The sequence below is a fragment of the Gorilla gorilla genome, chromosome 2 (assembly GCF_029281585.2).
Source record: "Gorilla gorilla gorilla isolate KB3781 chromosome 2, NHGRI_mGorGor1-v2.1_pri, whole genome shotgun sequence".
Classification (NCBI taxonomy): domain Eukaryota; kingdom Metazoa; phylum Chordata; class Mammalia; order Primates; family Hominidae; genus Gorilla; species Gorilla gorilla.
The window spans coordinates 55,810,534-55,834,668 of NC_086017.1; the positions used below are offsets into that span (position 1 = coordinate 55,810,534).

General features: G+C 47.4%; 1 protein-coding gene across 1 annotated transcript in view; it reads right to left on the bottom strand.

Annotated features, from left to right (window-relative positions):
- Positions 1-240: 240 nt before the first annotated feature.
- FYCO1 (FYVE and coiled-coil domain autophagy adaptor 1) overlaps positions 241-24,135 on the bottom strand; it is a 77,613-nt gene continuing 53,718 nt past the window's right edge. Inside the window, exons 15-18 of the mRNA XM_004034000.5 lie at positions 18,820-18,915; positions 13,444-13,654; positions 6,021-6,130; positions 241-4,205 (exon numbers count right to left, since the gene is read on the bottom strand). Coding sequence (XP_004034048.3) covers positions 4,130-4,205; positions 6,021-6,130; positions 13,444-13,654; positions 18,820-18,915 — 493 coding nt within the window. The 3' untranslated portion in view covers positions 241-4,129. The remainder of the gene's footprint in view (positions 4,206-6,020; positions 6,131-13,443; positions 13,655-18,819; positions 18,916-24,135) is intronic.

A 24,135-nucleotide genomic window follows, 5' to 3' on the forward strand; every position in this document is an offset into this window, starting at 1 on the left:
ACAGCATGGATTGAAAGACAGGCTGTCTCAGGCAGGTCTAAACACCACCCTCACAGCAGGCCAGGAAGCAGCCAGGTGCCAGGCCACCTGGAAACTTCCCAGAACATCTGCTGGCTCAAGTCCTCCTGAAAAGCCACCATAAAAGATGCTCTATTTCCCAGCAGCACAGCTCAACCCCAACTCAGCTCTGTATAACTTCGTGATGCACTTTATGTCCCAAAAAAATGAGAGACAAATGTCTAAATGTCATAGTGTTTACTTTATTTAAATCCTGAGGTTAAAAAGTAAAGTATTTCCACATGGCATGGCAGACACTATAAAATAATATGCTTAGGGATACAAAAGTTTTCCACCCCCATTGTGCAGGTGGGGTGCTGGTATTTGATGTGCTTCTAGATAATTCTTTGGCAGATAAGAATGAATTGGGGTCCCAGACCCACCATCCCGTAAGGCCACATGAATTGAGGATTAATCAATTAAAGTGCAATTCCAAATGTTGAGCCTTCCAAATGAGGCTTGGGTATTGCTCTGCAGCCGCCAGAGGCAGAGTGTCTCTGCATAACATACGTCAAGCAGCCTTTTTTTTTTTTTTAAATCAGAGATGCCTCCCCAAATTTCAAGATGTACTTTATTATTTTAAAAGTGCTTAAGAGGAAAGAGAGAATTATTAATTCAGTCTCTCCTGTTTCCTTGGAAGAAACGTAATGAAATGAGAAGAACTTACTAAGATTCCCCTACAAAGTGCTTTCTTGGTTAAGTGTTTTGTAAACAAGAATGGCCGTCTCGATGGTCTTTGTGTACATGACCATCCTTGGTTCTAAGCATCACGAATGGCTTCTCTCTGCTTTAATTCCCAACACCTCTGAGCCAAGGACAGTTTCTTGGCCTAAAGAATTCTCATATGTAGAATCATGCGCACTTTTAAAAATGAAACACCTTTAAAATTTCATCAGTGGACATCCAACCATATCATAAAACACAGGCTCTGTGATTTCATCCCCAACTGGCGATTTCCTTTCATTTGGGCCTGAAATAGTTTCACCACCTTCGATGATAATTTTAAAATTTCCAAAACACCATTTATTCTTGAGTTATATGACGTGGCTTTTCATTTCTATTTTCCAAACCCTGTGGAGTTTTTCAGTTCCCGTGTCTTTGCCTGCTCTTGGTCCAGTCCACCTGGAATCCAGTGTGTTGAGGTCAAGCACTCTGTAGAGTCCACTTGGACCTGGAGGACAACACTTTGTGCCAAACGTGCCTCCTTGTTTGTGGGTAAGTGAATCTGACAGAGGTTGGCATGTTCTTGAAGGTGGTGAGTGGCTTCAGTGGCATGATGAAGAAGGCATCTGGTATCGATATGAAGACGTGACTGTTATTCAGAGAGATGAGCCATCAAGGGGCTGCCCCTTTTTAAAAAAAAAAAAAAAAAGAGTGATCTGGGATCCCAAGGACGCTTCCTTCTGGCTGATTTCTAGTGTAATTCAGTCTAGCCAGGGCTACCACCTGCAGCAGTGGTTCTTCAACTGCTATTTGCATTTCTTTAAAGTACCCCAGTCCTTAATTCTCAGTAAAGTTGGGAATCTGATTAATATCTGAATAAAGCTATTTATAAAAGCCACTCTTAAATATGCCAAGACGTTTTGTAGCTGCAGAGAGCACAGCAAACTTGAGCTTAAACAGCAACCTAATAAAATACAAATGTCCACCCAGCACAAAAAATAAATTCGCTAATGAAACCACATAGTTAGGAAGTCACCTCAGGGCACAGGGCAGTCCTCCGAATGCAGCAAAGGCTTTTTTTGAACAACAGCAGTCAGTGCTCAAGGTGGTGCACGCAAGACATCCAGCTCTCCTGGAGGAGTGGTTCTGGGTAAGCTGCAACCGGTCCTCTGCTGTGATGAGTGACATGTTCAGGAAGGACCTCAGATGGAATGTCCCAGGCCCCAAACCCGTTAGCTACTCAGTGAATGGTGGTTCTTGTTGCATATGGTGCCAGTGACACTTCAGAAGGTCATCAGCTTGCCCAGAGTCTCCGCAGTATCCTTGGAAAGCCAAGCACTCAAAGATTCTAGATTGCTCTGGGTTCTCTTTTGTTAGTTGCTTTCTAACAGTGAACAAGCTGACTTCTGATTATCCTTTGCAAGTGGCTGGATGGATTCAAAGTTAGCATGATTTGCTCTGAATCATTTCAGGCCACGTGGCATGCCTGTGAGGACAAACATCAGGCCAAGAAGAGTCGCTGGGGGCCTGGCCACTTCTATTCCAGTACTAAGCATGGTCAGAGCCTTGGCCAGGGGAAGATGATTGAGCACCTGATGGCTTTCTGCCAGAAGAGGCTGCTCCAAGGAAGCTGAATGCAAGAGGCCCAGCTTTTCTCTGGGCAACCTCTTTGAAAGGTTCTATTCCCTGTTCCCCATGCCTTGCTTAAAAACTGACTGGAAGTGCCCAACTCTCCTGTTTAAAGGTCTGAGTCCATTCCAGAAATGACCTCTTACTTGTGGCCCCACAAAAGTCCTCTTTGTTGGTGGTGAGGTTGTGGCTGCTGGTGTGTGGTGGGTTTGGGGTCTCTGTTGGACTTGGCCTGGAGTCCCTGACCCATTCTCAAGCCCTCAAAACCAGCCAGACCAGGGCTATGACAAAGAGAAACTTTGGGAAATGTGTGACTGGACTTGGGTCACAAGGGTAGCTGGAGGAATTGCCGGGCCCAGCTCTCAGATTCTCGGATAGCCTGTCTGGTGCTCTCTCCCTCACCCCTGGCCAAACTGGGACCTTTTGTCAGATGCTCTGTTCACCCATGGAAGAACCTGGGGCCTGACTGCAGGCAGCTGGTTCCATGAACAAGGGATGAAGAGCTGTCCAAGGTGAGCTATCTGTTGTTGGGGAAGAAAAGGACCACAGAGAACAGGGAAGATTAACTAATTCTTGTCTGGGAACAGGGAACAGGATCTCTCTGCCTCAAGGGGGGATGTCTCCTGGAGGTCTGGTGTGGGCTGAGCAGTGGGAAGTGGGCAAATGGGCTGTTGGGGAACCTGTCAGGAGGGGAGTGGGGCCCAGGGATCCATCATGCCTCTGTTTACTCTGTTACTTTGGTTCTTAAGTTATCAAAGACTTTTGTTAAGAAGGCCCCAATGTTTGAAAGTGGTTCTAATCCTGGCTATGATCATTAGTAAACATGTCTGCAGGTGGGGCAGAAGCTCTTATTTATATAAACAAAAGTGGGCCATCAGCTGAGGAGTAGCTCTAAAGCCAATGCACAATCCTGCTCTGTGGTCACGACATCCACACTGGCTGGCATTTGGGCATTAGATGTAGTGTACACACAGCCACTGCAGGCCCCAAGTACAGTGGGTTTTGCTCTTGGATTATCTTTACTTCTGATTCTTAGGGCAATGCTTTGAGCTGTGGAGAGGTCCGGCTGAGTGAAGGGCTTTATTTGAGGACAGAATCACCCAGATAAAAGGGCCAGAAAGAGAGTGCAGCTTAGAGGCCCCTCCAACACTGCTGAGTTCTGGAGCAGACTCAAGCTTACTGGGGCAGTGAGGGACAAGAGCATGACTAGAGGAGCTGGTCAGGATCTCAGGGGGGTCCCCTGGCACCCTGACTCGCATGATGGCTGTGTACCTCCTTTTCCCAGGAGTACCTGAGGGCGTCACAGCCTGAGGATTCACAGGGCATGGCCAGGGCACCCAGCTCAGTCTCCAAGATGCAGGGCCCTGGTGGGGCAGGGCAGAAAATCTCTCCACAGGCAGAAGTTGGAATCACCCCTGCCCGTGAAACTCTCCACAAGAGGCCTGTAGCCAACCGTGCTCCCAGGAGAGGCTGATGGTCTCCTGGGTGTTTAAACCTTTGGCAGAGCATCCCTTTGGGTGTGAGAACAGCTGAGTCTCTACTTAATGGAAACATTGCCTGAGCCCTTCAACGCCTCGGGGGCTAAGAGTGGCCGGTGCAGAGTGCTGAGCACAAAGTCCTCCCCAGACGCCGCCTCTGAGGGGCAGCCCAGGGGCCTCTCTTCCAGAGGGGCAGAGTTGATGATTTTGGAGCAGCTGACTTTTTAAAAAAATGCTTTATGTGACAGGTGAGGAAGAGCAGTGTTTCCTGTGGATGAAGTGAAGTTACTGCGGTGCTGAAGCTACAGGAAATCACTTCCATCGTAGATCACAGGCCGATCAACCGTCAAGTGATAAAATACCTTTTTAGAGACAAACCTGAGGAAACAGAAGTGGAAAGGGAGGGTGTTACCTGAGAGCTGAAAGTCTGAGGGGTGGCAGCTGCTGCTGAGGCCTCTGTGGTCACTGCAGTGACCTGGTTGGGTGTGGGTGCTGGAGCCCCGTGCCCCATTTCCTGTCTGTCTAGTGGAGTTCTCTCCCTGTGAGGGTCAGGGGGTCTCGGGACATCACTGTGGACTCTCCTGAGGCTTGGGTGCAGAAATGCCCTTTTGATCACAGGCTGTGAATATGACCTCCCTCACCTGGCTGCTCTGAAGCAGCTGGTGGTGGGGACTGCACAGTGTGTGTATGGTGGTGTGAGGAGCAGGCAATGGGAGGAGGCATATGGTGGAGGCCAGCATGGATTTTTTCCGACTCGGCAGCAAACTGAGTTCTGATATCCATAATTTGGAAATCTCAAGTAGGCCCCTGAGATGACCTCGATGGGCCAAGGCCAGAGTTTGTCACAGCACCATGGCCACCTCTAGGGGTAACTGGGAGCCTGCTCGGGCTTGGGATGGTGCTCTGCCCTCATCACATCTCTCCTCGGTCTCTCCATCAATCCACAGTGTGGCTGCCACTGCAGAGTAGGAAATGGAGACTCAACTAAGGGCCGCTGGGGGAAGAGCAGAGCTTGGGCCTGGTAGTCCCCAACCCATTCTCCTAACCACTGCCCTATCCTTTTCAAGAGGGGCTGGGGCTCATGTCCACTCTTGGGGTAGAGGGTGGCTCCAAAGAGAGCTCTCTGGCCATGATAGGTCTATGCCATGAGGTCCTGCTAACTCCAGGGGTGCTTTCATTTCCACTTGGGAGTGTACGGAGGGGCAGGAGGGGGTGAGGTGGGAAGTTCATCTTCCAACCCCTCCTCTGGTGGGCACTCTTGGCCACAAGCCCTGGCAGTTCAAGGCCTGGAGGTGGTGAGGGGATGACTCAGGTTTTCCCTAGTGTCCTGTCTAGTTATTCTGCTAAGAGCCAAGTACCCATGCTGGGGATGTGACCAGTAGCCCAGGACCTTGCTCAGAGAGGATGTGGCCAGAAACAGATCAGGCAGTTCTCTCTAAAGAGCCGGTTCCAGTTAAGGGGTCTGTGCTGAAGCAGAAGACATAAACAGGGGCAGGTGCCCAGCCCCTCTCCAAATGATTGGCAGATACTCAGTCAATGCTGGTCCTGTCTCCACTCCCCTCCTGCTGTCCCTCTGGCCTCATCTCCCTCCATTCTCATTCTCTTGTCCAGCTTCTCCCCCATCTCCCAACCTATACACTCCTGAACCTTAGCTGGTTCTCAGAGTGCTTCCCAGAGATGGCACCTGCCGCTCCCGCCACATGGCCAGGGGCTTTGTGGTGCAGTTTTGGGCCTGCTTATCTCAAGCTCTGCCCTTCCTTCTTTTATTTTTCCCTTTCTCGTTCATTCATTCATTCAGTCCTTCCATCGTATTTCCTGAGCCCCTTCTTTGGGCAGGGCAGTGGCAGAGCAGTGGGAATCAATATCAGAGAGAGGGAAAGGGCACCTTGGTTATTAAGAGTTCAGACTGGCCAGACCGCCTGGTTCAGATCCAGCTCCACCACTGGCTGTGTGACTTAGGAGTGTCACTCCTCTACCCCTCAGCAGTGACATGGTGAGACTCTGCAAGCATGAGCCTGTGTGTCACAAAATCTCTGAAGAACACTGGAACACCACAGGAGAGGGGTCAACAATCAAAGAACAATCAATAATAAGTTACTGACAAATAATTGGTTTTGAGTGTCCACCTCTGCTCTTTAGAAGAGGTGAAAGAGAGGCCTGGAGATGTGGAGCTGGTGCCTGAGGTGGCCCTACCTTGAGAAGGTATTGTCGAAGATGAGCATGTAGATGCCGGGTGTGCGAACCTTGAGCTGGCCCTGGATGTTCTCCTTGTGGGAGTTGCATCGGGTCGTGGGAATGAGGACCTGGGAGGGAAAGCAGGTAGGCAAAAACATCACAGAGGCTGACAGGGCCCTCCGCATCCTCAGGGAAGACCCTTTATTTTGGGGTAGGAGGCTGAGTGTGTTGCCCGAGGTCACAGATGAGCAGGGCCGGAGCTGTGACCAGCCCCAGTAGTGGCACAGTGCCATCCCACAACCTGAGGCTGTTGATGACTCGTGGCTATGAGTTTCTTCCAGAATCATGACTTGGTCAGCACGCTTAAGGAGTGATCCCCTAGCCTTGAACATAGAAGATGCTAGAACACTCCATGGGCTAAAGGAGAAGCCCTTTTCTGCCTTCAGGATATGAAGCTTAGTCTAGGTGGGATCCATCTGTCCAGCTGTCTCCTGTTGGTCCTGGTGCTGCCCTTGGGTCTCGCAGGACAGGCTGAGACCTCCTTCCAGATAACAACCTTCCAGGCACAAAGCTGCTGGGCCCACTCTCCTCCAGGCTCGACATGTCTGGCTCCACCTAGGCCTGTCTCCTGGCTGTGCTTTGGCTGGTCCATGTGCCCCAGGACCCTTTCATCTTCCCGCGCCTGGGCCTCAGCCTCCTATTCACTCTCTGCCTTCCCTGAGAATGAGAAATTAGTCCCAGGAGACACTGATATTGATTTTTTTTCCAGACGATTTTTGAAGGGCCTCACTGTCAGAGACAAAATCTGTGCAAAGAGTGTGTGCTAGACAGGGCCAGGCCTCAGGGGGAGGTCTTTGAATGGCTCACTTCTTCCCCACCAGGGCAGGCTCTCCAACCTACTTACCAGCTAAGACACAGGCCTCATTTTAAAACTGAAAATATGCTAGGAGATAAGGCAGAGCCAGCCAACATTTTTTTTTCCTTTTTTTTCCTGAGATGGAGTCTTACTCTGTTGCCCAGGCTGGAGTGCAGTGGCATGATCTTGGCTCACTGCAATCTCCACCTCCCAGGTTCAAGCAGTTCTCCTTTCTCAGTGTCCCGAGTAGTAGGGATTACAGGCACCCACCACCATGCCCGGCTAATTTTTGTATTTTTAGCAGAGACGGAGTTTCACCATGTTGGCCAGGTTGGTATCGAACTCCTGACCTCAGGTGATCCGCCCGCCTCAGCCTCCCAAAGTGCTGGGATTACAGGTGTGAGCCACCATGCTAGGCTAGAGCCAACCAACATTTAAAATTTTTTTTTTTTAAGATGGAGTGTCACTCTGTTGCCCAGGCTGGAGTGCAGTGGCGTGATCTTGGCTCACTGCAACCTGTGCCTCCTGGGTTCAAGCAATTCTCCTGCCTCAGCCTCCTGAGTAGCTAGGATTACAGGTGTACACCAACACACCCAGCTAATTTTTGTATTTTTAATAGAGATAGGGTTTCATCATGTTGGCCAGGCTGGTCTCAAACTCCTGACCTGGTGATTCGCCCGCCTCGGCCTCCCAAAGTGTTGGGATTACAGGCGTGAGCCACGGCGCCCAGCCCTTAATTTTTTTTTTTTTTTTAAGAAGTGACTAGCACCTAGAGGATCTTGTCTTATAAAGTGTCCCTAAGCCTTCCATTTAAGACTGACTACACATAAATGGTTATATGGACCAGAAGGTCTACAGACAACGGAAGCAGCATCTTAGCAACTTTGAGTTCCTAATGAGGTAAACTTCCCCAGAAGTGACCATTTTTATTCTTTACAAAATAAAATGTAGCTTCTTTTTCAGAAATACAATTTCTATTAAATTCAGTTTTAATTTTTTTCCCATTATACATTTTTAACTTGTACAAAATGACTGAATCCAAAATAGTTGTTAATATAAGGATGCGATTACTTTCTCAACTTAATCTTGAACACAGCTGCATCTTTCTCTAAACTCTGTGTTGGGTACACAGTCCCCAAAGTGAAGTGAATTCCCACAAAGGACTCTGCCCTCAGGAATCTTGTGGTTTAATGGTGATCACAGAGAAGAAAACATTCAGTTACACTGGGGTGAGAGTACCATGAGGGGAGAACCGGCAAGGGGTGCCATTCTAGCATCTGGGTGGGAGAGAGGAGGCTGAATGCCAGGGGAAACTTCCTGGAAAAAGTGATGCTGAGTTAGGACAATTTAGCCAATGAGAAGCGATCTGGCTGTTCCTGGCAGTGGAGTCAACATACTTAAAGGCATGGGAGAATATCTAAGATTTACCCTCCCAGGGCACAACAACAACACAACAATAACAACAACAAAAACAACAAAACAAAAAATAGAAAACATATGAAAGGACAGTTTTCAAGACACTGGTTATCAGGCAATGCAGGATTGTGATCCCTGAGAGACAGGAATAGGGTGAGCCCAACAACTGCCCTCACTTAGTGAGGAAGAGAGACAAAAAAACAGATGGGATAAGAGAAAATGAATACCAAGATGGCAGACTCAAACCTAACCTTAACAGCAATCACAGTAAGTGAAAATAGCCTAAACATTCCAGTGAAAAGGCAGAGATTACCAGACTGGATAAAAGCAACACCCAACCCTATCATGCCTACAAGAAATGCAATTTAAATATAAAGACACAAATAGGTTAAAAGTAAACGGATGTAAACAAGATTACCAGGCTAGCATGCTAACCAAAAGAATACTGGTTTGACTGTATTAGTATTACATAACATAGCTTTTATATCAAAGAATATTACCAGGGATAATTTCATAATGATAAATATGTCAGTTCATTAAAAGGACAATAATCCTAAACGTTTATGCCCCTAATGACAGAGCTTCAAAATACATGATACAAAAAGTGGTAGAATTGCAAGGAGAGACGGACAAATTCACAATTATAGTTGGAGATTTCAATACCTCTTTCTTAATAATTGATAGAATAAGTAGACAGGAACTCAATGAAGAAACAGAAGACGAACACCACCATTGACTAACTTGACCTAATTGGCATCTATAATAGAATATTCTGGCCAGGCACGGTGGCTCACGCCTGTAATCTCAACACTTCGGGAGGCCGAAGTGGGTGGATCACCTGAGGTCAGGAGTTCAAAACCAACCTGGCCAACATAGCAAAACCCCATCTCTAATAAAAATACAAAATTATCTGGGCATGGTGGCGCATGCCTGTAATCCCAGCTACTTAGGAGGCTGAGGCAGAAGAATCGCTTGAACCTGGGAGGCAGAAGTTGCAGTGAGCCGAGATCGCGCCATTGCACTCCAGCCTGGGCAACAAGAGTGAAACTCTGTCTCAAAAAAAAAAAAAAAACGCTCCACCCAACAACAGCAGAAGGTACATCCTTTTCAAGTGCACTCGGAACATTCACCCAGGTAGGTCACATTCTAGGCCAAGCTTGTCCAACCCGCGGCCCAGGAAGGCTTTGAATGCAGCCCAACACAAATTCGTAAACTTTCTTAAAACATTATGAGTTTTTTTGTTTGTTTTTGTTTTTGTTTTTAGCTCATCAGCTATCGTTAGTGTTAGTGTATTTTATGTGTGGCCCAAGACAATTCTTCTTCCAACGTGGCCCAGGGAAGCCAAATGATTGGACACCCTTGTTCTAGGCCATTAGGAAAACACCTCTCAAACTTCAAAGGATTCAAGTTATACAAAGTATGTTCTAGGTCTACAATGGAATTAAATTAGAAATCAAGAGCAGATCTCTGGAAAATCTCAAAATATTTGAAAACTAAATAACAAATTCAAACGTGTGGATCGAAGGGAAATCAAAAGGGGAATCAAAAAGGCACGTGAGGGAGAGCGAGCATTGTGTTCCTAACACAACAGTGTGCTTGCTCAGGCTGGCAGCTGGTAGTGGTGAGGGAGTAGGACGGGCCCCTGACAAGGCTGGAGGGGACAAAGGTGTACAAAGAGTGTACACTGAGGGTCTGCTACACGTAGGCTCTGTGCTGCCTCTTCTGCACACGACGTCTCATTTACTTCCATTAATATTCTATCACATTCTAGTTCCACCAGGGACTAAGGATCCCGGGAGAGTGAGGGGTTGGTTCTGTTTCTGTGATCCACAACCTAACAACTCTGGCCTGGTCTCAGACACTGCAGCAGGGGTGTATGGGAAGGAGCTGCTGGAGGGGAAGGCTTGCTGTTTGCATGGGGACCTTGGTGTGCCCACCCTGCACACCCTTGCACCCACTACCTTGATTACAAGCAACATCAAGAGCTCCTTAAGGCAGGTCCCCTGAAGAGGGCATGTTTAACATAGATTAATGTGTGTTCTTGAAAATGATACTCTTCATTTCTTTAAAACATCTTACTCTGTAGCCTTTTCATTCATTCCAGCTGTTTTCCATTCATTCCATTCACAGGAAACATCTAGAATCAGCATATCCACAAAATAGATTAGTGGTCACTGGGGGCAGAGGTTGGGGAGTGACTGCTAATGGGCACAGAATTTCTTTTTTGGAGTGATGAAAAGAATCTAAAATTAGACAGTGGTAATGGTGGTACAACTCTGTGAATATACTAAAAACCATTAAACTGTACATTTCAAGTGCGTGAGTTGTATCTCAATAAAGCTGTTTTAAAAAACAAAGTCAAGGGTCCTTGCTGTCAGCTGATTCCTCCTCTGACTCCCTCTGAAGCCCACCCCAACAGGCCATCGACCTTCTCTGGCCAAAGACGGATCCTCTGCCCAAAGAGAGGACAGAGTCTGGATCCAATTCTCTGCTTTGTCCCTGGGCCTCAGGCCAGCGGTGTGTACACTGGTAACCTGGTTCATAATTTCTTTCATCAAGTGCCTCCCCTAGATTCTCACTCTCTAATCTCAGTGTCGAGTCTATGACTATAATGGAGGAAGTGGGTCTGGAGAGAGGGTGGCACAGGGTGGAGAGTGTCTGACAGGTGCCCCTAGAAATGGGGCTGGCCTTCTGCTGTGCTATTCCATCTACCTGGATGCTTCCCCTCAAGCCCACAGGTCCCTCGCCTCACCTCACAATGCTGCTTCTGGTTTCCTCCACAGTGGTCTTCATCATCGCCCAGGGGTCTCCTTTCCTCATCTCTGTTCCCCAGGCTGGGCTAGGCACCCTTCCCAGGGGTACCCACAGTGCCCACCCACCCCTGTCATGAAACCACCTGGAATCACAAGTGTCTATTTATTAGAGTCTCTCTCTGATTACACAGTGAGCTCCTCAACGGGAGATCCCATGTTATCCCTTCATCTTTCTATCCCCCGTGGGCCCTACAGAGTCCAGTATACAGGACACACTCAATAAATGGTTGCAAATACACAGCATAATTCCTTGTGTCTATCTATACCTCCATAATCATGAAGTCTGAGTGCTGCAATTTGCACTGCATCTGTCATTTCCTCTAAGGCCCAGGCTGGTCAGGAGAGCACTCGGGGAGTCCCCGGGATAGATATTGAGGGCACATGTCTGGAAACAGGCTACCCTGGCCATGGTCTCTTTGGGGGAACTCAGGCAGAGATAACAGCCACCCCCATCTGTGGTTGGTGACAGTGGCCTGTGAAGGCAGAGGAGCACCTGAGCATCCTGTACACGGGCCCCTTCTGCCCCCTGGTGTCACTGTGGGGAAAGGCAGTGGGGCCCCCTGGAAGCTAGAGGAGGAAGGCTCAGTAGGTCCCCAAGTTCCTGATTCCTGGTAGAGCCACACAGGAACCCCAGGCTCCTGAGGACTCGGTGGGTAGGGACTGAGCAAGGGGAGAGGCCCACAGCCCAGCCATATATGGGCAGGCAAAACAGCAAAGGCCTGGATCCCTGATTTCGTCCCTTCCCTCCCTGCCACAAACACTCACGGTGTCTGATCTGGGTGGATTCAGGGCTGGGGGCCTGGTAGGTCTGGGGAACGTGATGGTGAGTGGCAAGGACAGCTCTTGGCAGTGCTGCCGTTTGTTAGTGTGGAGCTGACAGGCATGTTGGCCGCACCAGGACCTCCTGGGCTGGGGCTCAGAACTGCTCAAGAAGGAAGGGCTCCAGAGGTAGGTATGAGGAGCTGGCTATAAGCCCCAAAAGAATAAGATGGGCAGAGCGGTTTTAAATAAGACAGAATATGATACTCCAATAAACAAGGCCAACCCAAGGGAGTAGAGTTACATTTTGAGAGTGAGTTTGAAAAGCAGAGAAATGACAAAAGCGATCCCTGCATTGAGCAGATTCCAACAGGGCAGGATGGCAGGAGAGCAAACCCAAACGGGTACGTGTTCCTCTATGGGATGCCAGCGCCACAGCAGGAACTGCTGTGTGGCCCAGTGTGTCTCCTAGCTGGGCTCTCCTGCTCTGGGCCTTCCTCATCCCTCAACCTCAAGCCCCTCGAGGGCACCCAGTGGACCAAACACACAAGGGACTATTAGATGTTTCTGCAAAGACTTCACAGAACTCGTTTCACATGTCTTCAGCTAGCTTTTCCCTATCTTGATCCTTGCAATTCTTGCAAAATGGAGATTTCTGCAGTCATATTCCCAGACTAGGATCCATTTTCAGCTCCAGTCCAGCAGGCCCAACTGCTTTTACCATTTCTTTCACTCAGAATGATTCAAATGGAACTTGTGTTTCCATGCAAACCATCTCTCCCTCCCATATCCCTCTACACCCTTTCTCTGCAGAGATGCAGGCATCAAATTCAGACCTCAGGCATGGGTCTCCCTTCTCCTTGCCCCATACTGAATCAGCCACCCATGGAGCCCTGCCCAACCTCTGTCCCTGTGGTCTGGATTCCACCTCATCCTTTCCACTTTGGCTTCAACCCCCTGATCTACACCAGTGGTTCTCAACTTTGGCTGCTCATTGGAATCACTTGGAGATGTCTGGATCCCACCCCTAGAGACTCTAATTTGCAGCCAAGGTTGAGAACAACAGTCCAGGCACTGTCAACATTCCATGCCTAGAATGTCTTAGGAATTTATAAACTGGTACCTGCCACCAAGATTTCAAGCTCGACCACCCAAGTGACATTGGGATTGTCTCTACTGACACCTTTCCGGGTTGAGATGCACCCTAAGCTAAAAACTAGAGGAAGAGAGGTCACCACCTCCCAAGGTGATCCATTCCTGCTTTGCACAGCTCTATTAGAAAATGATCCTTAAATTGAGTCATATGTCTGTATTCCTCTTTCACCTACCCATCTATCCCAAGGGCAGACTGTACCTGTTTCACACAGGTGTGACCTTCAGACATTTGAGAACAGCTTTCCAGAACTTCTGGGTCTTTCCCTCCCCAAACTGGACAAGGCCCAGGTGCTCTGCCTTCTCTGCATGATACTGCCCAGAACATTCCAGGTGAGGCCTGCCCAGCAGCGGATAGGATGGCAACTGCCCTGCTTTGAGAAAGGCCTGCCCAAGTACCCAGATGTGTGTGTAAGGAGCCCACAGGCAGGGAGCCCAGCCTTACCTTACACTGATCCAGCGGTGTGTCCTCGGCCTCCTGGAAGACCACGCTGAAGGAGATGCTCTTGGGGTCAGAGGAGAAGACCCAGCTGATGGTGAGGCCTGCCTCGGCCACAGTGATGGGGATCAGGCTGTAGGTGCTGGACCTCACAAACAGCTCCCTGCTACCCTCCCCGAAGCTGGCGATCTCATCCACTGTGAGGGGTACTTTGATCCTAAAATAAAAATACAGAGAGGGACCTGATTGACTGGGCAAAGTGTTTGTGTCCACTGGCCAGGTCATCTGTGGCTCAGAGGTGGCTGGAGACTTCGGAGGCTCTTGAGAGGACAAGCCCTGGGTAACCTTGGCCAACATGCTTAATTATGGGATGGGCAGCTCACTCCAACAAATGTTTCCTGAGCTCTAACTACATGCCTGGCATAGGTCTAGGCACGGAGGAGACAGCAGTAAAAAATACAGATGACACCTTTGCCTGTGTGGAGGTTAAAGCCCATGGGAACTAAGGAACTGAGGATGGCCTGACCTGCTCCACGGCCCTCATGGACAGGAAGCAAGTGCCGAGGCACAGCTTTTTGCTGCTCTCCTGAAGATGCCCTGCTGCTCAGCCATCTGTTTTTTCTCTGCCATTTCTCCTTCCAATTCCCTGCCTCGCCCTTTCACCTAATTAGTACAAGCCTCCCAGCCTTTCAATATAGTCCATCTTCTCAGCTGCATCTGGCGTCCATTGTAAGATTCCACATGGACACCCTGACCTTTCCTCAAATGCCAACATCCCATTCTCTTTATAATGCAAGGGTGGTGCAAGTAATACAACGGTTTTGGGGAGAAAAGCTTGTTCTTACTCTCCCTGGGTAGATAAAAGCTTCTTCAAAAAGTTTATAAGGTTCATTGACAGTGAGTTCCTCTGTTTTTGGGGTTCTGTGCTGGACCCAGAGTGGGACGTGAAGAATGTGAGGTTAGGGGCCAAGGGACCTGCCTCACTGCATCCCTGCTGCATAAGCCTCAGTTTCTTCATCTGCCAAACAAGGACAACCACGCCTGCCTCAGGACTGCTGCAAGGACTAGATTACAAGATGAACCCAGGGAGCTTGCTCCTCAGGGCCCCTTCCAGGCCGAGTGGCACCCCTCCTACACTGTGCAACTCTGGAGGCAGCTAGGTTAGCTCATGATCATGGAGACAGAGCCTCCAGTGCAGAGCTGCAACTTAGGAGCAGTGTGGCCTTGGGTGAGTCACTCACTCACTTTGAACCTCGGTTTCTCAACTGTGAAATGGGAAGGTGGCGGCCATCATAGGCCACGCCCTGTGCTCAACAATTTTGCATGTTACTGCAATGGCTCCTTGAGGAAGGCATGACTGTTGCCATTCTACAAAAGAGGAAACTAAGATTCTAAAAGATTGAGAAATTCAATCCAGGCTCACACAGGTCTGAGGCAAAGCCATCATCTTCCTACCATACCAAACTGCCTTTTGTGGAGAAAATGTATTACTATCCCCTTTAACACAGGGGAGGGAATTAACTTCAAAGAGGTTAGGTAACTTGCCCAACACTGAGCAGCAAGTGGTGGTGCTGAGCGTTCATCTGCCTCCAAAGCTGTGGAGATCAACGGACAGACTCCCCAAAGCTAATGAGAAGGGTAAGAAATGATTAAAAAACCAGGATGCTTTAAAGAACAGCTCCAATACTCACCTTTGTGAGAATTCAATTCAATGCGGTACTTCTCCATGTGTTAAATTTTATTTCTAATTAAGAACCCTCGACCAACATTTACAATTTTCAAGAATCTGAGGGCAGGTTTGGGGGGTCCATTCTGGAACAGACATCTTTCTTGTAATGTGGAAATCTTACCATATTACCATGTAAAAAGTCACTTACCCCGACATAATGCCCCATTAATACATTAATGCTGGAGCATTTTATAATTTTATGCTCCAGAATTCTCCCCTGGCATCCAGGTATTTGGATTGTGCCTCAATCATCTAGTCTAGACATCATCTAGACATCATCTATTCAGTGACAAGGACAATACTCAGCCTCTCCAAAGCAGATCTTAACAAAAACAAATCAAAGGTTTGCTCAAATATAATATAATCTTAAGATGCCTATTGTCTATAAGGCTTATGTCACAGATGTGAATTCCACTGAGTGACCTGAGAAATTTCAGTTTACATGAGTCAAGGGGTACCAACACATTCGCAGTGTTCTGAGATAATCCCAACCTTTAACATGTTTTCAGATGCTCTCATGATGTTGTTGCTAATCCTTAGCTTGCTGTCACTCTCTTTGAAAGAGGCAGAAAAAAATAACTTTCAAGGTGTTGTCATTCTCCTTGCATTTTATTCCCATGTCCAGCTGACCTATTCTCCGTACTGTCTTATTCTCCTCAAAGACCTGCCTTGGATCTGTGTGTTCTAGTTATTTCTAAATCTCATAACTTTCCTCATCCCTTTACTTGAGGGTAGGTTTTTTACCAGTTTTATTATAAATGATTTCAAACATTTCCCTGTTCTTTCCCATTAAATGCCACTAAAAAACCTGAAAATGATTCAGCAGTTGTAGTAAAAGTGAAGGGCAGGAGAAGGAAGGCGGACTGATTAAGGACCCCCAGAATATGAGGAAAATCACAATAGCTTAGCGTCTCTGAGCCCCCCACCTACACATAATAAAAAACCACTCGTTATCCTAAGAGCCAGGAAAATCACAGTGTGCATGAGGAAAGACAATCAACAGAAGCCGACACTGACATCAACCAGATGCTGGAGTTATCTGTCAAGGCTTTTAAAGCAGCCATCAAAAAAAATGCTTCAGTAACAATTTTAAATGTTCTTGAAACAATAAAACAGTGGAAAACTCACACCAAAGAAACAGAAGATATAAAAAAGTACCAAATGGAAATTTTAGAACTAAATAATTACAATAACCAAAATAAAAAAAAATCACTGGACACTCAATAGCTGAATAAAGATGACAGTTATACTTGAAGAGAGAAAAACAGAAATTCCTCAATCTGAACAACACAGGGAAAAGAGAATTGGGGGACAGGGTGCAAGGAAAAAGAACAGAGCCTGAGGAATCTACAAGACAAGGACAAAAGATCTCACATTTGTATCACTGGAGTCCCAAATGGAGAGGGAAAATAGAGTGCATCTGAAAAAATGTTCAAAGAAATGATGGTTATAAACTTCCCAAATATGATGACAGATAAGCCTAGAGATTTAAGAGCTGAGTGTACCCCAAATAGGAAAAACCCAAAGAAATTCATGCCAAGACACATCATAATTAAACGTCTAAGAACAAAAGACAAAGAAAAAACTTGAAAGCAGGCAGAGAGGAATAACGTATTATCTATGGGGGAATACCAATTTGAATGCCAGGGGATTTCTCATCTAAAACCATGGAGGCCAGAGGGAAGTAGCAGCACACATATTTCAAATGCTGAAAGAAAAGAACTTTCAGTTCTATATCTGGCAAACATCCTTTAGATATTCTGTCAAATCCAGCAGTGTGTGAAAAGAATTATATACCACAGCCAGTGGGATTTATCCCAGGTATGCAAGGCTGGTTTGATATATGAAAGTCAATCAATGCAATCCATCATATCAACAGGCTAAGGAAGAAAAAGCCTATGATCTTATCAATTGATGTAGAAAAAAGATCTGGCAAAATTCAACAGCCATTCACGACCACCCAAGTTCTCTGTTACTATTTCTAATTGTCACTGCTGTGAGTAGCATGCAAGGGACATTTTGGTAACTTTATCTTTGCACCTCCAGTCATTATTTCCTCAGGATAAATTCCCAGACACAGGCCCATTGCATCAAAGAGAAAATGCAATTCTTGAACTTTTGGTACATTCTGCAGCCAAGTTGCTCTCCAGAAAGGGTGGCCCTGACACTTCATACTCCCCCAGCATCAACAGCTTGTGAGTGGGCTAGCTATTTAATTCTTCCTGCTTGGTCTGCCTCATAATTCAATATAGTGTTTGTCCAAGTGTGGTCCAAGGTCACCTGAGGACTGGTGGAATAGATTATTCTCTCAAGACCACATCTAAACCTTCAGGAAATTCTGTCTGCACCACCTTCAAAATAGGTCCAGAATTTGCCCTGGTCTCTGCCCTCTCTGCCAACACTTGGTCCAAGGAACAAGGATTCCTCTAATACCCTCCCAACTGGTCTCCCCACTTTTGCTCTCATCCTCCATCATCTATTCTCTACATGGCAATCAGAACAATCCTTTTTCAACTGTAAATTAGATTAAGTCACTCTTAATGCTACACACCTCATTTTGGGGGTCCCATTTCCCTCAGATTCAAAGTCAAAGTCCTTACAATGGCCAACGAGGCCCTATGTGCTGGGACCCTCATTTCCACTCTGACTCCACCTCCTGGTTCTCTCTGCTGCAGGCACGCTGGCCCTTTTCTCAGCCCCCGAACATGTCAGGCATTGTCCTGTCTCAGGGCCTTTGTGCTGCCTGTTCCCTCTGCCTGAAATGCTATACCCACAGATAGATGCCTGGCAACTCCTTCACCTCCTTCAAGTCTTATCTTCTTACTGTCACTTTATTTAAAATGGCAAATTCCCCTTCCCTGTTATCCTACTTTATCTTTTTCCATAGCAAGCACCACCTTGTAACATTTATACAATATTGACTTATTTAATTATGTTTATAGCGTATCATCTGTCAACCCCTGCTGGAATATAAGCTTGATGAGGGCGAGGGGTCAGCCTTTCTTGGTTTTGTTTACTGACATGCTCTAAGCACCTAAAATAGTACCTGGCACATTGTGATAATTAACAAATATCTGTGAATGAGTGACTAAATCTATTTAATGACAATTATGCAGCCACTGGACACAACACTGGAGAACTCGATGATATGGGAAAATACTCATGCTATAGGAAGTTTTAAAAGACTGTAAAATAAGATTTAGAATATTTGTTTGTGTCAAAAATTATATGCATATATGTGTATAAAAAAGACTGGAAGGCTATATGCCAAAATGTTTTGCTTATCTCTATTTTCCTAATTTTTTACAATGAAAGTGTACTGCTCATACAATAAAAAAATTAACAAAGTTATTTTGAAAAAAGAACATGAGGTGTGGGAGGAATATTATAAAGGGGCAACTTCCTAGGGTGAGGGAACTGTTCTATATCTTAATTGTGGTAGTGATCACACTGTATCATTAATGAAAATTCAAGCACTGTATACTTGCTTGAATCTTAATGTATATAAGCTATGCCTGAAAAAAAAGAATAAACGAAGCCCCACTGGTATTAAGTTAGAGCCCCCGAGGTGGTCCCCAGCTCCGGCACTGGAGAGGCCAGTGCTCCTCCCAACGCCACACCTGGGGAGGGCCCAGGCAGTAGTTGCCACTTACATCAGTTCTCCAGACTTCAGCAGGCAGATTTCCGAATCCTGCCCCAAGGGCATGTCTTCAGTGTCCTCAGGCGTTAGTGAGGTTGATGTAGTATCCCTGAAATGTCACAAATGAGAACACAGTCATTTAGCTATCAACACACAGGGTCTCACATCCTGGGGTCCGCAGTCTTGGAGTCACAGGCAGCCAAATCCAGATGCATGGGGGATCCTTTAATCATAGAGGCCATGACAGAGACCCCGGCAGATTTTGTGGGTAGAGGGAGGGCTGCAGGGGCCAGGGCCAAGCAGGTGGACAAGGAGAAGACAATAGGGCTACAGCAGTTTCCCTGGAGCAGCTGTAGGGAAGACACCTCCTGCTATAGGAAGGGTGAGCAGAAACACAAATCAACCACTCTCCTAGCCCACGCCAGCAGAGCTGTTGCCACAGGACCAAGGTACCAGCACCACTGGGTCCTGCCTTCTCAGTGCCAGTGCACAACTAGAGAAGCCTCTGGCCTATCCCTGGGGCACAAGAACAGGCACCCAGGGGAGGTTTTTAACACCTTCTGAATTACAGATCCTTAGAACATTTTGGCAAATTGAAGTCCCTGCACTTCACTGATGGGGACACAGAGGCCCAGGCAGTTCCTCAGAGGCAGAGCTGGAGCCAGAACTAGATACCCTGACTGCAACTTAGTGTTTTCCCTGTGGGGTTCCAGGTCCAGCTCAGCCAGGGACTTATACAATCTCAGATGCCTCAGAGCCCAACCAGCTCCACTCCCCAGTTCTGCCAAAGAGGAAACCTAGGTCCAGAAAAGAAAAAATGGCTTTGCCCTCATGTGAAGGCATCAGTGAGGAAGATCTCCCACTCAGTGTGGCTTCTTTTCAAATTGCTGAAACAATCTGTGCTCTTCCAGGAGCTGAATGCCACCAGCCCTGAGCAAGTGGGGCTCCCTCTAGCTGGAGGTCTCTGTGGCCCCCAAGGGCAGGGGACATGGTATGACTGTAGTGGGGTCCATTGTGGTTCCAGCTTCAGCACTGTGACTGTGTGACTCACAGTGAGCTCTTTCCTCCTGAGACCCCAGTTTTCCTTCTCTAAATGGAAGCAAATGGAACCAGATGGACTCTGGGTTCTGATGGCTTGAAAAGGCTGTAAGTTTTAAAGGACTCAGAGGTAGCATTGTGCGAGCCCACTGGCTGAGAAAGAAGTGGGCTTGCTCTGGTCAGCAGCTTCCTGCCCACAGCCTCCGCTGCTCTTCTCAGGGAAGGTGCAGGAAGAACGCGGGCTGCAGCACCTGCTGCCACCAGGGGCATGTCTTGTCACTCTGGCATTTCTTTTTCTTCCTGGCCCCAACCCCCTCTCTGTCTTCCTCCTTGCCTAACACCTCCTTCTTTTTGCTTTTCCAGCCGCTGGTTTCCAGGCCCGCACCCTCACCCCGGGACAAACAGAAACAGGGAACATCAGTGCAAGAAGCTGCTCAAGGAGCCAGCTTGTGCGGCCAACCACTTGACAGCAGGGAAGCACAAGTCCAGAGGAGACAGGCCAGGGTCACTCAGGCCTGCTTTTGTTTGCTTTCATCCTTGTCCAAGGCGTAAATACCATAAATGAGATAAAGAAATAAAACAGAATGAGAGAGACGCTGAAAGCTGTACTTGGTTCTCCCAATTTTCCCGCATTCAGGATAAAAGATGTCCTAATCTATAATTTCCTCTCTTCCTCCATCACCCTCCTCCCTGACCACAGTGATGACAGACAATGCCTGATTACCTGCAAGCAGATGATTCACAGAGCAGGTTTCCCAGACCCTTGCTGGCCCCGACAGACGCCCTGCATGAGTGAGGTAGGAATGGGATAGGTGGGTGATGCAGTCTCAAAGGTGACATTTAGGGCAGAGGGCTTTCTTTTCAATAGGTTTTCAAACTGTAGGTCATGACCATTTAGTGGCCTGTGAATCAATTTAGGAGGTTATGACCAACATTAAAAGAAATAAAATAAAACAGAAAATACAATAGTATATTGCATGTTGTGAGGATAAGCATTTATGAGGCTCTTGGGGTTTTTTGTTGTTGTTGTTTGTTTTTGAGATGGAGTTTTGCTCTGTCGCCAGGCTGGAGTGCTATGGCACGATCTTGGCTTACTGCAACATCCGACTCCCTGGTTCAAGCGATTTTCCTGCCTCAGCCTCCCTAATAGCTGGGATTACAGGCACACACCACCACACCCAGCTAATTTTTGTATTTTTAGTAGATACGGGGTTTCACCATGTTGGCCAGGATGGTCTCAAACTCCTGACCACATGATTGGCCCACCTCGGCCTCCCAAAGTGCTGGGATTACAGGCGTGAGCCACTGAGGTCAGCCTCGAGGCTCTTGTTTTGACCATATGTGTACACACATGCAAACTAGGTAGCCATGCAAAATGTATTTCTTACCGTAGAAAATGTTCAAGCAACTCAGAGGATGTCAAGGGATGTAAGAGCTTGAGAAAGGACAGCAACCAAAGCATGACCACTAGAGGGCACCCCACCTCCTACTACAGCTGCTTCCTTTCTTTGCTATTGAGGCAGTCTCAGCAAAGATACCAGATACTCACTGCCCACGCGGCTTTCCTCCTCCCCTTGCTCTGGTCATGGCAGCCTACTGCTAGCTTGGCTGATGGCATGCCACCCTTTCCTTCCGAGTTTCTGTCTGCAGCCTGTGGTGAGTTGAGTTAATATCTCTTGAGCACACGTTCTAGTCCGTCAACTTGTCTGTCCCTTTGTGGGTGCCATCCTGGCATTCCTGGGCAGCCTGCTGTGCACACAGCCCATGCCCAGTGAATGTCTACATTATTTGTCTCAGGGTAAGGTTTTCTTATGTCCCAAATGCTCCCAAAGGAGGACATACCCAAGGCTCCGCATTAGAAGCGAGTCAGAATAAAGTGGTGAGCACAAACCAGGCAGCCCCTGGCACTGCAGTCCTGGAGTCCACACCTCTCTGAGTCATGGTGGAGCCCCTCCAGCTTGGTCTCTACAAATGGGAGTCTATAGTCCTTCCCTGTCACGAATCAAATGGCCTCAGCCTGTTTGTTATGTAATTACTGCACAACTTTAATCCTGCAGACTGCCTGCAGTACAGATCTGCTTGTTCAGAAACTAGCGGAGGGAGGAACAGATGCCTGGAAAATCCCTATGGCCCAAGGTGCCTTGCTGCCAATCTTCCCCAGAGGGCGCCATCTCCCCTCAGCCTCGCTAAGCCCCGCAGAGTGAGAAGTGTTGTTTTCCTGATTACACAGGCTCCCATCGTTCCTCTGGTCAGCCTCCATTTGTGAACAGTCTCCTGTGAAATGGAGATGTCTTCAGTTTAGAACTGCACTCTTCAATACAGTAGCCACTAGCCGTATGTGGCTATGTAAACTTAAATTCATCAGATAAATTTAACTAAAAATGTGGCTGCCTGGTGGCACTAGCCACATTTCAAGTGCTCAATTCAAGTGGCACTAGCCACCTGGACTGGTGGCCACTGTGTTGGGCAGTGCAGGTACAGCACAGGTCTCTCACAGCAGAAGGCTCCACTGACCAGTGCAGGTTTGGAAGGTTGGGCTGAACCACACCACACACATCATATTCACTCTGCGATCTGGGGGCATCTTTAAATTTTGCTATCAAATTATTATTATTGTATTAACTTGACTTTACTTTACTAATCCATTGCTTATAAATTCCTAGTGTTATAGTAGGTAGCTAGGCAGACATGAGCAGGGCAGGAGAGGGCCCCCCTCCCCCAGGAATGTCAGGTGACCATCAAGTAATGGTCAGGCAATTGTTAAGCTGTCTCTCTAAAATAACTGGTTGCAGCCAGAGCCAGAGAAAGAGTCTCCCAATAGACAGAAAACATCTGAAGCTGGTAATCAGCAGCTTCCTGACAAGATCTCAGGAGTTGGGCGAGTGGGCTCAAGCACGCATACTAAGAGGCAAAATGGCAGTTTAACCGGTATGTGATCTTCCTCTAGAAACGACTGATAAGGGAAAAACACCTCAGATGAGCATGCATACACCTCCAGTAAACAGTCTGAGCATGCAGCTCCTCCCAAGTGCTGGCAAGCCAGCATGCCTGCGGACAGCCTGCTCCAAGGGAAGAGTCGGGGGAGAAGAAACACAAACCCTGGAACCATGCCAATGTATAAAACCTCAAGTCAAGGGCCGGACGGGGTACTTGGATCTCTCAGGTCACCTGCTTGGCTCTCTTCCAAGTATACTTTACTTCCATTTGTTCCTGCTCTAAAACTTTTTAATAAACCTTCACTCCTGCTCTAAAACTTGCCTCAGTCTCTCCCTCTGCCTTAAACCTACTTCTGTCCCTCGGCCAAATTCTTTCCTCCAAGGAGGCAAGACTTGAGTCGCTGCAGACCCATATGGATTTGCTGCTGCTAACATACTTTGGTGCCACATGACTCAGACACATTCCCTAGTGGTAAGACACTCCTACAACTCACCTTCTTCCGCTGGAGGTAGTCAACCCCTGTACGCGGTTTCCTTCTCCTGCTCTCCTGCTTATAGAGCAATTGTTCCTCCAGAACAATTCCTCTCAGCCATAGTGGCTCTGCTCCCACCAGATGATCTCTCAGCTCATCCTGGTGGCTTGCAGGGGTACAGGTCTGCTGGCTATGTTGCCCAGGCTGGCCTCAAACTCCTGGCTTCAATGATCCTCTCATCTTAGCCTCTTGAGTACTGGGACTGTAAGTGCCCACTGCCACGCCTGGCTGGTTAGGCTACTTTTCTGTGGATCACAGCCCATCATCCACCAATGCCTTGCCAACAACAGTAAATGTCTCATCCTTGAATCCTGGAACTGATAACAGCTCTGCCAGGTCTTCAGGTAAGGAGAGCAGGCCAACAGTCTGACTTCCAAGATAAATCTGCAGCAGGTATGTCTGCCACTTCCCTTTTACTCTTCCCTCAATTTTATTTAGAAAATGTTTAGGTATTTCTGGGGAAATCTAAGACATATATGATTGGGTTCCCACCCTTAGGAAGTTGAAAGTTTTGTTTCAAATAAAAGTAATGCCCTTAAAACAATTAACACTACAAATTGGCAGATAGTAAAAGGCATTTTGTAAAGTGATTAAAATAAAATTTTAGCCCCAAACCTGCAAGTGGCTCAGCCCCTCAAATTTAGGTGAAAGTCTTTTGTACTATAGAGAAGTTTCTATTAAAGAATGGCCACGATAAACAAGCCATGCTTTCTTAAATACACATATCCCCATATTGACATGTACACACAGTCATGGAGGGCCCCAGGTGCTGGCTTGTTTTTCCCTATGGAGTAGAAAGGCTTGCTGAGAAAAGCATGGCCA